This window comes from Meriones unguiculatus, chromosome 3 (genome assembly GCF_030254825.1).
Source record: "Meriones unguiculatus strain TT.TT164.6M chromosome 3, Bangor_MerUng_6.1, whole genome shotgun sequence".
NCBI lineage: Eukaryota > Metazoa > Chordata > Mammalia > Rodentia > Muridae > Meriones > Meriones unguiculatus.
The window spans coordinates 102943264-102957653 of record NC_083351.1 but is presented as its reverse complement, the minus strand read 5'-3'; the positions used below and the strand labels follow the sequence as shown (position 1 = coordinate 102957653).

The following is a 14390-nucleotide window of genomic DNA, read 5'->3' as shown; positions in this document are numbered from 1 at the left end:
CTCACTCCTCCGTTTCCCTTCAGAAAAGGGCATGCCTTCCAGAAATATCAACCAAACATGACCTATCAAGTTGCAATCAGACTAGGCACCTCCCCATATATTAAGGCTGGATGAGGTAACCGATAGGAAGAAAAGGTTCTCAGAAGCAGGCAAACGAGGCAGAGACAGGCCCCTGTTTCCACTGAAAAAAAGTAAGCTAAGAATGAATTTAAACGGTGTCTTATTTTGTTATCCTAACTTTAGAAGTTAAGCTTTATGTTTTTCCATTCACTTGTTATAATTTTATAGTGTTCAAATACAATTTGGGACCCAGTAAAAATATCATTGTGTCATGTTTTACAGTTTTGAAAATGATGTTTTCAGACACTTCCAGACATTCTGTGAAATAGCCAGAGTCTCTTCATTTCACAGATGAGAGAACTGGATCTGACTGGCTCGCTGGCTCACTTAGGTCCTTGAAGTTCATGAGTAGAATAATTAGAGCCCTTAGGGTGGCCTCTCCATCATGCCGGTCCCCTCGTTCCCGGCTCCAGCCTGTGACTGTGTGAGGATTTACACATTTGACCGAGAGAGTTTTCCCTCCTGTCTCTAGGAGTCCTATGCCCTCCTTAACAAGTACGGACTTCTGGTAGCCAAGGAGGAGATGGACAAGGTCGACACTCTGCGCTACGCTTGGGAGAAGCTGCTGACGCGGGCCAGTGACGTTCAGAATGAGTTAGTCTCTCTGCAGCCGGCTTTCCGGAAAGAGCTGATTGGCGCCGTCGAAGTGTTCCTCCAAGTCTGTCAGCAGTTTTACCTGGACTATGAGTTGGTATGACGCTGCCTTTCTTCTCTGTGAGAATTCAGGGGAGAATGATGGGACACCCAAAAGTACAAGTGTTTAAAAACTGTATGTTAATTTCCATACGACTTCGTAGGAAGAGTAATTTTATATTTACATGGGCAAACCTATTTCTCTTTTTGTATTCATCCCCATAAGAGTTAATTCAGAATATAAGTTTATCATTAAATGAGGACTGAAATGCTCTGAAGTCATTCAGTTGCTTCCCAGGCTACACTGACCTGAAACCAAACGGAAGTGAAGACCGGAATGGTGTGTAAGTTTGTATGGAATAATACCATTCAAATACAAACACGATTCCCCCTTTCCACAGCACGCATTGATTCTTCAGGCTTTCAGCCTGGGTAGGTGCTGTCCTTTGTGCCGAAGACATCGTAGTGGTAGGTAAGGCAGATGGAGCCTTTCTCCCCTGCTATCCATGTTTTAATCGGGGATAGGGGTTGTAGTGCAAGAACTTGTGGTGTAAATGTGTTGTGTGATGAGATGCATTACTGGTCAATTATAACAGGAAACATGGAGGAAATATGTAAGTATGTGGTTAGTTTTGAGTCTATTAGGTGAGCTATTAGGGGGCTTTTCAAACTGCAGAGCTCATCAAGGTGAGAGGCTGGGTCTGAGCACTCACTTCATGCCCAAGGATACATACGGGCCAGCCACGTCATGATACAGGAGCACTGAGCAGGACTGCAGAGACTATGTTCCATTTTCCAGGACAGCTGTTAGCATGGTACTCTGTGAGCTAGTTACAACAGCACTTTTTTTTTTCCATAATTTTATTTTTCTCATTAGTTACATTTTGTTAATTCTGTATCCCAGCTGTATCCCTCATTCCCTCCCCAATCCCACCCTCCCTCCCTCATCTCCTCCCTGCCAGAGGAGGACTTTGCAGCCAGTCCGGAAAATACTTGACAACAGCACTTTTGTTCAAAACCAGAACTGTAAGGTCTTTCTACAGCAGCCACTGATCCTCCCTTTCTGGTTCCATGCAAGAGGTAGATGATAAACAGTTAACAGCTTTCAGGGGTTCTCAACCTCTGGACACTGTGGTATTTCCTCGGCTTTACTAGACCAGGAATGTCTTCCCAAATGGATTCCATTAAGAGTTCTTTTTGGAAATTAAAAATAAACAACAACAACAACAACAACAAAATCCCACAACTTTCTTTTTTTTTTTTTCATTTACTCAATGCACATTTATTGATTATCTCCAGGCAGGCATTGTTACAGACATGAATGCTAAGAAAATTTACATAGATTTCTGCCATTACTGTTGACTACTGGTGCAATCTGGAAAACTGATTGATTTCAAGTAGTTGAATCACTTTTGCATTTTGTCACTATTTAGTCACATAATCAGAGTTGACAGGTACATGCAAATCCTGACCCTAGGACACTCAGGAGCCCATTGCTGCCACAAACAGCTGAATCTGGGCTGCAGTATCTTTTTTTTTTTTTTTTTCAATGCAGTTTATTCAGGAACCTTGAACAATCCTCGGACCCTGGGGAAAGCCAGCCCACAACTTAAATAGCCTCTGGGTAGCCAACCCAGGCGTGCCACGTGGGCAATGCAGATAGGTCCACATACATGGAAGCAAGCCAGATCCTCAGCCTTAGCCAAATGTGGAATTGTTCGTGACAGAGAGCACTCACCATCAGGAAGGTGGAAGGCGGAAACCAGCTCCATCTTTAAGGCATAGCATTCCGCAGCTCTCTACAGTTCCTCCTTTTTGTTTTAGACGCATCAGGCAAAAGTAGAGGTCTGATCTCTGATATTAGAAATAAATTGGGACTTTGTACCGGTTTTCATTTAGGTGTCATCCACCCAAAGAGCATCAGACCCGTCCAATACCTTTTTCTCAGAGGCGGGACCTGGGGCATCAACCCGCATGCAACCAGACATGCTCTTCTCTGGGTCCAAAGCGGCTGACCCTGAGTGCAGTGCTTAGCCTCGCATCCTGAGCGTAACATTTTAGCTTTTTATGGTATCCAACCATGCTTGGGGAGAATGTCCTGCTTCAATGGCTGTAAAGGCTTGAATGATCATGGCTGCATCACACTGTTGTGAGACTCTAATCTTGCATATATACCACAGGCAAACCAAGGAGACCAACACCAGAAGGCCTGCTAACGCTCCCATGCCCGCCCATTCCTTCAGATGATTCATGGCTGCAGCAATCCATGATGATAATCCTGTGGCTAGTCCTGCGTCCACTCTGGTAGAATTTACTGTGACAATGGCCACTCTCAGCTGCTCCATCGTAGTATCGAATTCTCCAGTCCAATTACCTAAAATATAGCTCGACAATTGTTTAGACAGATTTGCAGCACAGGAAAAATTCTCATGTTATATGCTAGTGACTCAAAGTCCAGCATATTTTCATTGACAGCCAAGTTGAGCGATTTGCCATAGGGTATCAATTTGCTCCTGCACGAGGTCACTCCTCTGATTGAACACCATCAAGCTTCCTTTTAGTTGAGCATTAATTCCTTTATGTACAACTAAGGCATGAGCTACATTGGCTAAATGATTGTTCAGGGTCTGAGCAGTCTGCCCAGTATGACTCATGGCTAATGCCGCGGTGGTAGCTCCAACAGCCACCAATGAGATGGTAGTAACAATGGTGGCTGTAGTTCCAAGATCCCTTTTCTGTCTGAAGAGAGTCATAGCGGTGAGGGGCATCAACGGGCACAGGCACGCAGTGAGGCATGCGAGTAACCAGGGCATACCTAAATTTACTAGCATTCCAGCATTGGGCAAAAAAGCAAGTATCAGTACCACAATTACTTGGCTCTATCTGGCTAATAATGAATAAAAATGGGGGATATAGACAAACAGGTGTGGGCTTATAGGAAATATTATGAGAAGCCTTAACCCCCTCGTTGGAACATCCTGCGTCAGTTCTAGAACTAGCAGTGGTGGTGTCCGAGGTCTGAGTAGGTTCAGGAGACCATTGCCCCCAGGGGCGAGACGATCCCACAACTTTCTATCACGTGTGCAACACCCCTGGGAGCTTTGGTAACCCAGTTTGTTGATTTCATAAAATTTTGTGTGTGGATGCTTCATTTTGTCTTGTGTTTTGTGTCTAATCAGAACGGTCCGATGGCAAGTGGACTGAAGCCCCAGGAAGCCAGTGACAGGCTTATTATTTTTCAGGTAATCTTTCACATCCCACAAAGGTCTTGTGTTTGTAGTACACATACAGGGTAAAAATTTTATCCTCTGAGTGAGGATATGCTTACGTAAGGTAATTTTCTGTTCTTTCAATAAGAAGCATTTTCAGAAAAGGTAAGTTTTCTTCAGATAAATAATTATACGCACTTACTGCCGCTACTTACATGTGCCTTCAGTTCGCGCATTCTTGCTTGTTTGCCAGCGTGCTAGCCCGTGTCTACATCATTCTGACACAGTTCACATTTTTTTTTTAACAGAATCAATTTGACAACATATATCGTAAATATATTACCTACACTGGGGGAGAGGAACTTTTTGGCTTACCAGTTACTCAGTATCCCCAGCTTCTTGAGATAAAGAAGCAGCTAAATCTACTACAGAAAATATACAGTCTGTACAACAGCGTCATAGAAACTGTGAATAGTTATCAAGATATCCTCTGGTCAGAAGTGAATATTGAAAAAATCAACAATGAGCTCTTAGAATTCCAAAGCAGGTAAAAAAAATCAAATGATTTTGAATTCCCAGAGACATTGAATTATTGATTAAACATCTGTGTGGGACTAGAGGACGTGTGTGTATGAGAAATGGAAGCCAGAGGTCAAAATCAGTGTCTTCCTCCCTCATTACCCATCTTTTTAATTTTTTTTTTTTTTTTATTTTGAGGCAAGGTCTCTCACTGAACATGGAGCTCACTGATTGGCTATATTGACTGGCCAATGAATCTCTGTGATCCTCTTGTCTCTGCTTCCTCAGTTCTGGGATTACAGACATTGGCCACCATGATCAGCTTTTTATGGGGGTGGTGGGGATTTGAACTCAGGACCTTATTCTTGCAAGCACTTTTTCTCTGAGCCTTCTCATCAGCCCACATGACTCATGTGTGTGATGGGCTTTCAAGTTTTCTTTTCACTGCAGGCATTTTAGAAATGTGCCTGGCATGTTTTGACTCTGTCTGCTGTCACCATCTATTTCATCTGTGTGAAATGCTGTTTTACTGTTTTCCCCAGTGTGTGCACCATGAAAGAATCACTCTCTTCAAAGCTGGTCAAGTGTTTTAAGGACCTTTTCTCTATCTGGAAGAAAGATGATTTTGTTTGAATCACACTTAAAAGTGTTTGAAGTTTATGTTCAGTAGTTTCCTGAAATAGAAACATGGACTACATTTTTTTCCTAGCATTTTAAAATAGCTGATCCCAAGGAAAGTAGAAGGTCATTGGTCATGTGTGAGTCAGCAGCTGGATACTTTATGCTGTGTTGTGTATTTGGAAAGTTCTCAATTTTATGTTCAAAAATTAAAATGAATTGAAAGACACTTCTCATCCTTTAAAAATAATACCACCATTTAGACAATTGTCATAAAAGATTGGAAAAAAATCTCTGATTTAGAGAAAGATTTTCCATATGTGCCAATATGTTTTATTAATATATAGGTTATGAGTCATTAAACTTCAAAATGAGATTGTATTTGTGGAGATTATTGTATATGGAAATGTTAGCAGACAATTTTTCTCTAGCGGTGTCTGGATTTGAATAACTCAATGGACTTTCCTGTTGGTTTCCCTCACAGGTGTCGGAAGTTGCCCCGGGCCCTGAAGGATTGGCAGGCTTTTCTGGATCTGAAGAAGACCATTGATGATTTTAGTGAGTGCTGCCCACTGCTGGAATACATGGCCAGTAAAGCCATGATGGAGAGACACTGGCAGAGGATAACTGCTCTTACTGGGCACAGTCTGGATGTGGGCAATGAAACCTTTAAGTTAAGAAATATTATGGAGGCCCCTCTTCTGAAATACAAAGAGGAAATAGAGGTACAGTTGACAGAGAGTAGAACAATGCATTCATGGCATCCATCTACTAATCCCTTGTTTAGTGAACGTGTACTATGGAAAGGGATCTATGTTAGAAATATAGAAATGTAGTCTTGCTTTTATAGACTGGTAAGTGATGACTGCAGTTAGTTATACAAATGAAGGTACAGCTATGATCTCTACCAAATTGCACTGGAAGGAAGGTATGCTGCTTGCCCAGGAAAGCCTGTGACAAAGGACTTGTCTTGTCTGGGTGCATGTGTGTCTGAGTGAAGGCAAAGTGGTTTTATTCTGGAGATTAGCATCTGTGAAAGTGCAAAGAAAGCCATTCCAGGCAGAAAGAGCATCATTCTTTGTTTCACTTTTTTTTTTCAAGACAGTTTCTCTGTGTAGTCTTGGTTGTCCTGGACTCACTCTATATAGATCAGGCTGGCCTTGAACTCACAGAGATAACGCCTTCTTTGTCTCCCTGAGTGCTGGGATTACAGGTGTGTGACACATGCCAGGCTTAAACATAATTTTTGAAATGTCTGAAGTGTATTAAGAAAAAAAAAAAGATGTCTCTGTGTTCCTCTGCTAGGGGTGAGGAGAGAAAGGAGACTGTTGCGGGCAGGGAAGTGGACTGTGTGCTGTCCACTTGACACTGTCCACATGACAGTGCATGTCATGGGCTTTGGTCTCCAGAGCAATGTGGAGCCACATGGGAGATATGTTTTTATTGGTGATGACATAGCTTTGCACTTTGGAAAGATCAACCTGATAATTGTATTCAGATAGATGATGATAAGAATAATGGCCAAAACTACTAAAAGATTGTAAGATTAGATTAGGGAAGAGGGAATGATTTGTTGACAGAGTGGAGGTTAGGAAGCTGAAGAATTAAGATTAATGTAATTTTTTTTGGGAGTCAAAGTGGGCAGAATTTGTTGAAAAAGGAGCATGATGGGAAAAAGTAAGGGTGCAACAATGAAGATCTGAATTTTTTTCTTTTTGAGAGGTCTGCATGAATCACAGAAATGGGTAATTTGTAAGAAGTCAGACTGGGTGATGGGTGCAAAGATCAAACTTGAGTTTTGGCAAGCTCATGGCTTGTGCCTGTGCTTGAAATATTCACACAGAGAAATGAAGAGGCAAATGAATGTAGATTTTTCCTAGAGATATAAGGTTAGTGAATACACAGAGATGAGCTTACCAAGAAAAGGAGCACCGTCAGAGGACATGAGTTGGGGTTCAGCTATGGGTTTGGGGGAAGAAGCTGTGCAGGAGACTGGGGTTGTGGCTAAAGTACAGGGATGAACTCAGATATCTGCTGATTCTTTTCTCTCACACTGCACCTGATTGACCTGAGAGGGAAATCAGAGACAGCAAGTCTTAAGCCTATGATTATATTTTATACTGTAACAGAATATTGAATCTTTTTTTTGTCATTTCTTTTTCTGACACTGTTGGAAAATTTTAGAAATTTAAGTTCTGTTTAGATACACCTGTATCCTCCTCTCCCTCTATTTGTGTTTACACATCCACACCATTTATGACATTGCATTTCATATGTGGAGTATCGACGCTTTAAAAAATATAAAATGGATAAGGAGCTCTTCTGGACTTAGACTATTAAAATGACATAGCTTTCCCAGGATAACCAAGAGCTTACTCTGATGACAGGACATTTGTATCAGCGCAGTGAAGGAGAGAGACATTGAACAAAAACTGAAGCAAGTGATCAATGAGTGGGACAACAAAACATTAACATTCAGCAGCTTTAAGACCCGTGGAGAACTCCTCCTGAGAGGAGACAGCACCTCAGAAGTCATCGCCAGCATGGAGGACAGCTTGATGTTGCTGGGCTCTCTCTTGAGCAATAGGTAGGAAAACCACTTTCCTCATTCTTGAGCTCTAAAGTGGCAGTGGTTTCATGCCATTATTCTCTGTTTGTGGGATGTGTCTGAGGCATCAATTGGATTGAATAGCACCTGCAATCAGCCCTTTGAACATTTCATCTTTGCTGCTGACACATCTCCCTGAAAAGCTGACAGTGCAACAAGTTGCCGATTACAATTGGGAATGCTATTCTGAATTCTGGAAACGTCCTGCCTGAAAACACCTTTTGTTCTAACATTCATGGTCTCAAAGCACTTAGTTGTATGCATACTTTACTGATCACAGACCAAGACAACATTAATAATGGTGCAAAAAGAAACCAGCCTGACACTTCTGTTTGACCATTTCATTGTAGCAGTGATGCAATTCTGTGTTGACATGGAAACCATAGACTCCTATTCCCTAATGAACTTACTTCTCTGTACTTTCCTCAAATAATTTATTGCACACCAGACTCTGAAGGATACCATCACTGTGATATAAATGTGTTATGCTTTTCTGGGTTTAAAACCTCACTCCATGTGTGTGTCTAAAATATGTTTTTGAGACAGAATTTTGTTATGTAGTCCAGGATGACCTTAAACTCATGCTGTTCCTTTCTCTGCCTCTTAAACACTGGGATTTGAGACATTTAGCATGTGTTAGTCTATAATTAAAATATAGGAAATACTATCTATTTAACATTATTTCAATAAAATTCCTTTTTTTTCATTTATTTGGCACATCTGACTGAGTACTATGGCTATAAAATTGAGTTTTTGCACTCTTTATAGTGTTGAGTTTGGGCTGTTCAGCACTTGGTAATTCTTTCATAAGCGTGGACACTATACTCTACAACTGGAAAGAAAGATTATTTGAATGGCAGCACACCTAGAGAGACAGAAAAAGCATGCAAATATATTTATTGACTGCTTTTTATAGGCCTTGTATATGTATATTATGGATTCAGCAACAGTTTAAAATACATGTATGCACACACGGGAACAACTGGACAAAAAGAAGGTGGAAAGTTAGAATAAGACCTGGGAGAAGGAGGCTAAAGAGAGTCCAGATATTGTGATAGTTGAAACTTATATTCGTTATTCAGTATCCATTGATGGTCTTGTAATTGCCACCAGTGAATGACAATTCATACCCCCTGTAGAATAGGCACAGAAACTCAGCAAAGAGAATGTTATGCTCCTAGATATCACAACAATTCTCTGGAATCTGGGTGGAGTTGTCTTATTCCAGATTTCTTTCTCAGATGATCTGTCTCTTGCTGCTATCCATACTCTAGATCGAAGCTGTAAAAACCAAACAGAAAACATCCAGCAGCATCCTGTTTACTATGCTAAGATGGAAGCAAGTGGTAAAGGATAGAAAATATATTAAACATGAAGTCTTTTTTTAAAAAAATAACACAACCAAAATAAGTGATTCTTATTTTAGGTACAACATGCCATTCAAAGCCCAGATTCAAAAATGGGTTCAATGCCTTTCCAACTCGACAGACATCATTGAGAACTGGATGACTGTTCAGAACTTGTGGATTTATCTAGAAGCAGTCTTTGTGGGAGGTGACATTGCCAAGCAGCTGCCCAAGGTTTTGGAATTTTCTTTATGATTTTATCATGTTATTCAATTTGTGAAAGATCTAAGAACTGATAACTCCTTAAAGAAACTAATAATATTGTAATCTTTATTGAGTCTTTGATTCTGGGCAACTTATCTTTTTTTTTTCTTTCCTTTTCTGATATTATCTTTCAAAAGAAGTGAGGAATTATGGTAATTACAGAGTGAAAATGCTATGAAACTATGATGTCTGATAAGAAACTGAGGGTTAAAAAAACGCAGAAAATGAATTTCTGTGTCATTGGTATAAGCTTTCAGATAATTTGAAGGTGGAGTTTGGAACAGTGTAAATTTATGGCATAGTTATCTTGACAATAGTAGGATAATTTGTTCTTTTACTACTGACATTTTAAAATAATGCACACTATAGAATATACCCAATTATATCCATGCTGTAAAATTGAGGGTTGGAAATCTGTGGGAAAGGCTGTCTTTCTGAAATATTGAGTGTATTTTTTTCTCATCAAATGGTAATTACCTTACTATGGTCATATTGGGCATATTTTGAAATTTTTAAAGACATTAAACTAAACTTAAAAAAAATCTTATTTAAGTACTATGATTTTCTTGCAAGGTTAGGACATTTAACCTCATATTTGAATTGTAGAAGCATGGCTATATCCATTGTTCTCACAAAGGTCCTGTAAGTTTCTCCTTGGTTATTTCAGTGAACTGTGGTAGGTGGATATGTTAACCATTTGTAGGCAAGAACGTTTATCTTTTGGTCAGTAGGAAACACATTCATAAACGAGAATTTTAGGTGTTCATTATACATTTTTGGTTTTTCTTTTTCACATGTCAATGGAAACCATATACAATATTTAAGGGTTAAAATGCTGTTTCTTTCTCTCATGTTTGTGAACCCATGATCATTAGTGGCATAGAGGAACTGCTAAGGAAAAAAAGAAAAAATAATTATTTCAAACATCCTAAATTAATGTATGCATTTTTCATTTATTCTGAAAGAAATGTGTCTGTTTTTTTACAATAATATATTAGAACTAATTTTGTGTTCTTTCAAATATATTTTATGAATTCTTTGAGAATTTTATACAATGTGCTTTTATCTCATTGGTCATCTCTTCTCCCCTAAATCCTCCCAGATCTACTGTATCACTCTGCAACACCTTATTGTTCTATTTTTTTTCCAAATAATTCATTGAGTCCAATTCATGCTGTCTATGTACTCCTGGGTATGGAGCCACCCACTGTACATGGTTGACCTGTTAGGAAACACACTAAAGAAAGTTGACTCTCCCTCCCTTAGAAGACAGCAGCTTGTTCATAGTGCCTCATTAGTGTAGGGTTGCATGAACACTGGCCCCACCGCCATGATGCTATGTTGACTGGCTTGATTTTGTGCAGGTCATTTTGAGGCCACTATAGCTGTTGTGAGCTGGTAAGTGTAGTAGTCCTGTCATGTTCAGAGGACACAGTTTTATCCTAGGCTTTCAATGCCTGGCTCTTTTCAGTCATTATGATATACACCCTGAGTCTTGTGGGCAAAGGGAGTGATATATGCATTCCTTCTGTGGCTGAGCTCTCTACTGACACTTCCTCTCCACACCCTATTTGTGAGTGTCTGCATTTAATACTTAGTATTTGCTTTCTCAACATACAATCAGTCTAATCCTCTACAGAACTCTTGAAAATAATAAGTTCACTCTATTTAGAGATCACCCTGAGAACATCTGAGAGTCATTTTTCTTCCAAAGTCATCTTGTACATACTTTTATTTTTGCATTCAGTTCCTGTTTTTTTTAATATAGTGGAAAAGTCAGGGTTGAGCCAGAGATTCTTATTCAATAAGGATGATGATATAATGAGAAAGACACAGGAGACTTTACATAGACCGTGTGGACCTCAGACATATATGTCTTGGGTGTCTAGCCTGGTTGGAATGATGGTCTCAGCTCTTGGCATGTGCGATGCCTCTTTATTGAGACAGACCACAGATTTATCCCATGTGTCATTTCTACAGGAAGCCAAGCGCTTTTCCAACATAGATAAGTCTTGGGTAAAGATCATGACACGGGCACATGAGATACCAAATGTGGTTCAGTGCTGTGTTGGAGATGAGACCATGGGACAGTTGCTGCCCCACTTACTGGACCAGTTGGAAATCTGCCAGAAGTCCCTCACAGGGTGAGTTCAGTGGTTCTTTGAAAGCTCTCAGGACCTTGGACACAAAAGAGAACAGAAAGGGTAGGTAATAAAAGCCACACTTGTGCTGTTTCGCTAAGACTAGTTTCACACACAAAACTATTGCATAGATGAGGTTTATCATTTAGAACCTCACATTCTATACCCATCCTGGTGTTGGACTAAGGACTTGAGATGTTTCCTTAGGGAGTAAAATATTGTAAGCATTCTCATACGGTACCCATTTTGAAAATTATTCTACCCCCTTTCTGACATTTTTATTGTTTATCTTCTATGTTATAGACAGAACTGAAATATTGCATTATATTTATTATATATGAAACAACATAGATAGATAAGCAGTAAAGACTATAGAGAAATGAGTGTATGCAGTTTGTTAGTATCCAAAACCAGTGCACATGTAACATGGAGTCTTTGAAAACTCAAAGACTCATAGCCTTTCCCATTGCTTTACTCTCACTGGTTTTAAAATAAATTAACCTCAAGCCAGGCACAGTGATACATGCCTGTAGTCTAAGTACTCAGGAAACTGAGACTGGAAGATAGGAAGTTTGAGTACAGATTAGACTGCAGAGTGAGACATTATCTCAAAAAACCAAAGCAAGCAAAAAAAAAAAAAAGTTAACCTAAACAACCAAAATGAACACACACATATACACAAACACACACACACCATAAACCAATAACAAACACAAAAACATAAACAACTCTCCTAAGCAAACAAACAAAATATACACACCTAAATACATAAAACAAAAACAATTAAATACTAAACACACAAGCAAACCAAGCCGCCAGCAGCAGCAGCAGCAGCAGCAGCAGCCACAGCAGCCACAATAATTAGGAACCAGCAAACAGTGACACCTAGAAAATCATGTAACTGGAAACATGATGAAAGTAATTTTCTAAGTGTATATCAGCACTCCAGGCAGACATTCATCTGAATTTAACTTGAACAATGATGTCTCCGTGGCTGACTTGGGGGGGCAGATGGCCTTTACCAGTGCACTCTTCTCTGTAGCCTCATGACTGGTGACAGTGTCTCAACCAGCTTCAACCGAGCCCCGAGTTACCAAGCTAGGCTCCTCTCACAGACATAGGTGATAGGTAAAAAAACTGGGCTTCAAGCAGAATTTTGAAATTATTTTAATAAAGTAAAGAAAGGATGACTTTATGAAACTGAAAAAATAAAACCTATGGACCACCCATTACTCCTTGTATATACTCAGGACCAGTTTTGAGATGGCTGTTGCAAAATAATGAAGTTATTAGAAAGTTAAGGCCAAAGAAAGAACAATATATTGGAGAGGAGAGTTGGTACACCACTTGCACAAGTGGATCTTAGTCAAATGAAAGAGGTCCTGCCTGGGTGGAGGAGGGGAGATGCACAGAGCCACACACACTCAGCCACAGCTTCCACAAGACCCATCGCATAAAACATATTTGTTTCCAGGAAAATGTTTGTTTTTGTTTTTTCCCTTTTGCGTCCTTGAACTGATACTTTTGGGAAGCTCCATTGTGTATCCTCTATCCCATCACAGAAGAGGTACCATGAGCTGGTGTGCATGTGTGTTCATGTATGTACACATGCTTGTAAAAGCCAGAGAACACCCTTAGCTGTTCACCATTTTTATTTCTCTTTTGGACAATATCTTTCACTGGCCCATTACTTGACAAAAAGGATAGCCTTTTTGACAAAAAGGATAGCGAGTCCCAAGGATCCAGCTGTCTTCATCTCCTTATCATTGGGAGTACAAGTATATTCCATCACAACCTGTATTTTTTTTTTTAAGAAAACATTGGCTCTGTGAATTTAACTCAGATCATAAACACCATACCAACTGAGCTATCTCTCCAGCCTTAATCATGAGGTTTTTATTAAAAATTATTTATATTATATTTATTGTTATAATGAGGATGATAATGATGATGTGTGTCTCTGTGTATGTACAAATAGTGGGTACAAGCCATGGTTTACTTATGGATATTAGAGGACAACTTTTGGGCATTATTTCTCTTGTACCATGTTGGTCCTGGGGATTGAACTCAGGTTGTTTGGCTTACATGAATAACTTATGGGCAGTTTAAATTCTGACATGAACCCAGAAGATGGGCTGTCTGAACTGCTGCCAAATAATGGGCATATGCAAAGGATTTTGGTACCTCTGGGAGGCAGGAGCCCTGTGATGGAGCTATGAATCCCTGGAGTTTGCTCTGTCCTGAGGAAGGATGTATTTATTTCTCTCCTATGGGAGACTTTTAATGATGTGGAGTCTTTCTGCAGTGCTGAGAAGCAAAGCAAAATCTGAAATGAACCCATGAACTGTATTTTTATCTTGCTGTCTATAAAAAATACATGATATGGTATCCTAAGTAATATACAAACTTAACATTTATGAAAAAATAAATTCTACCACTTACTCTGAAAAAAAAACCCACCCTTTTTTTGTTAAGACTATGAAATGCTATTTGATAAAACTTACAACCAAACAACACTAAAACATTAACGTGGGAAAAGCAGATGGTTACATGATCCTTCCTCCTCTTCTCACCCAGGGAAGCTGTTTACAAAAGATGAGCATGCCATGCTTACAGAGCCTTGTGGTTTTCCCCCCTGCAGATACTTGGAGAAGAAACGGCTGTGCTTTCCCCGCTTCTTCTTCGTCTCAGATCCCGCTCTGCTAGAGATTCTGGGCCAGGCATCAGACTCCCACACCATCCAGGCCCATTTGCTGAATGTGTTTGACAACATTAAAACTGTCAAGTTCCATGACAAGGTCAGACTAGTTTTAATCACTGCCCATAATCCCTTGCGTCCTAGTGCCAACTGTCTCTATCAAGTGGCCCTGTAATATTGTGTTTACAAAAGAGTTACTTCCTCGACACTAACTCTTGGCCAGTAATTAATTGA

The 14390-nt window shown here is 39.9% G+C and overlaps 1 protein-coding gene across 1 annotated transcript in view; it reads left to right on the top strand.

Annotated features, from left to right (window-relative positions):
* Nucleotides 1–14390, top strand: part of Dnah5 (dynein axonemal heavy chain 5) — a 256569-nt gene that overhangs the window by 75563 nt on the left and 166616 nt on the right. The window contains exons 25-32 of the mRNA XM_060378798.1: nt 593–811; nt 3933–3995; nt 4271–4509; nt 5584–5824; nt 7487–7686; nt 9134–9287; nt 11298–11461; nt 14100–14256. Coding sequence (XP_060234781.1) covers nt 593–811; nt 3933–3995; nt 4271–4509; nt 5584–5824; nt 7487–7686; nt 9134–9287; nt 11298–11461; nt 14100–14256 — 1437 coding nt within the window. The remainder of the gene's footprint in view (nt 1–592; nt 812–3932; nt 3996–4270; nt 4510–5583; nt 5825–7486; nt 7687–9133; nt 9288–11297; nt 11462–14099; nt 14257–14390) is intronic.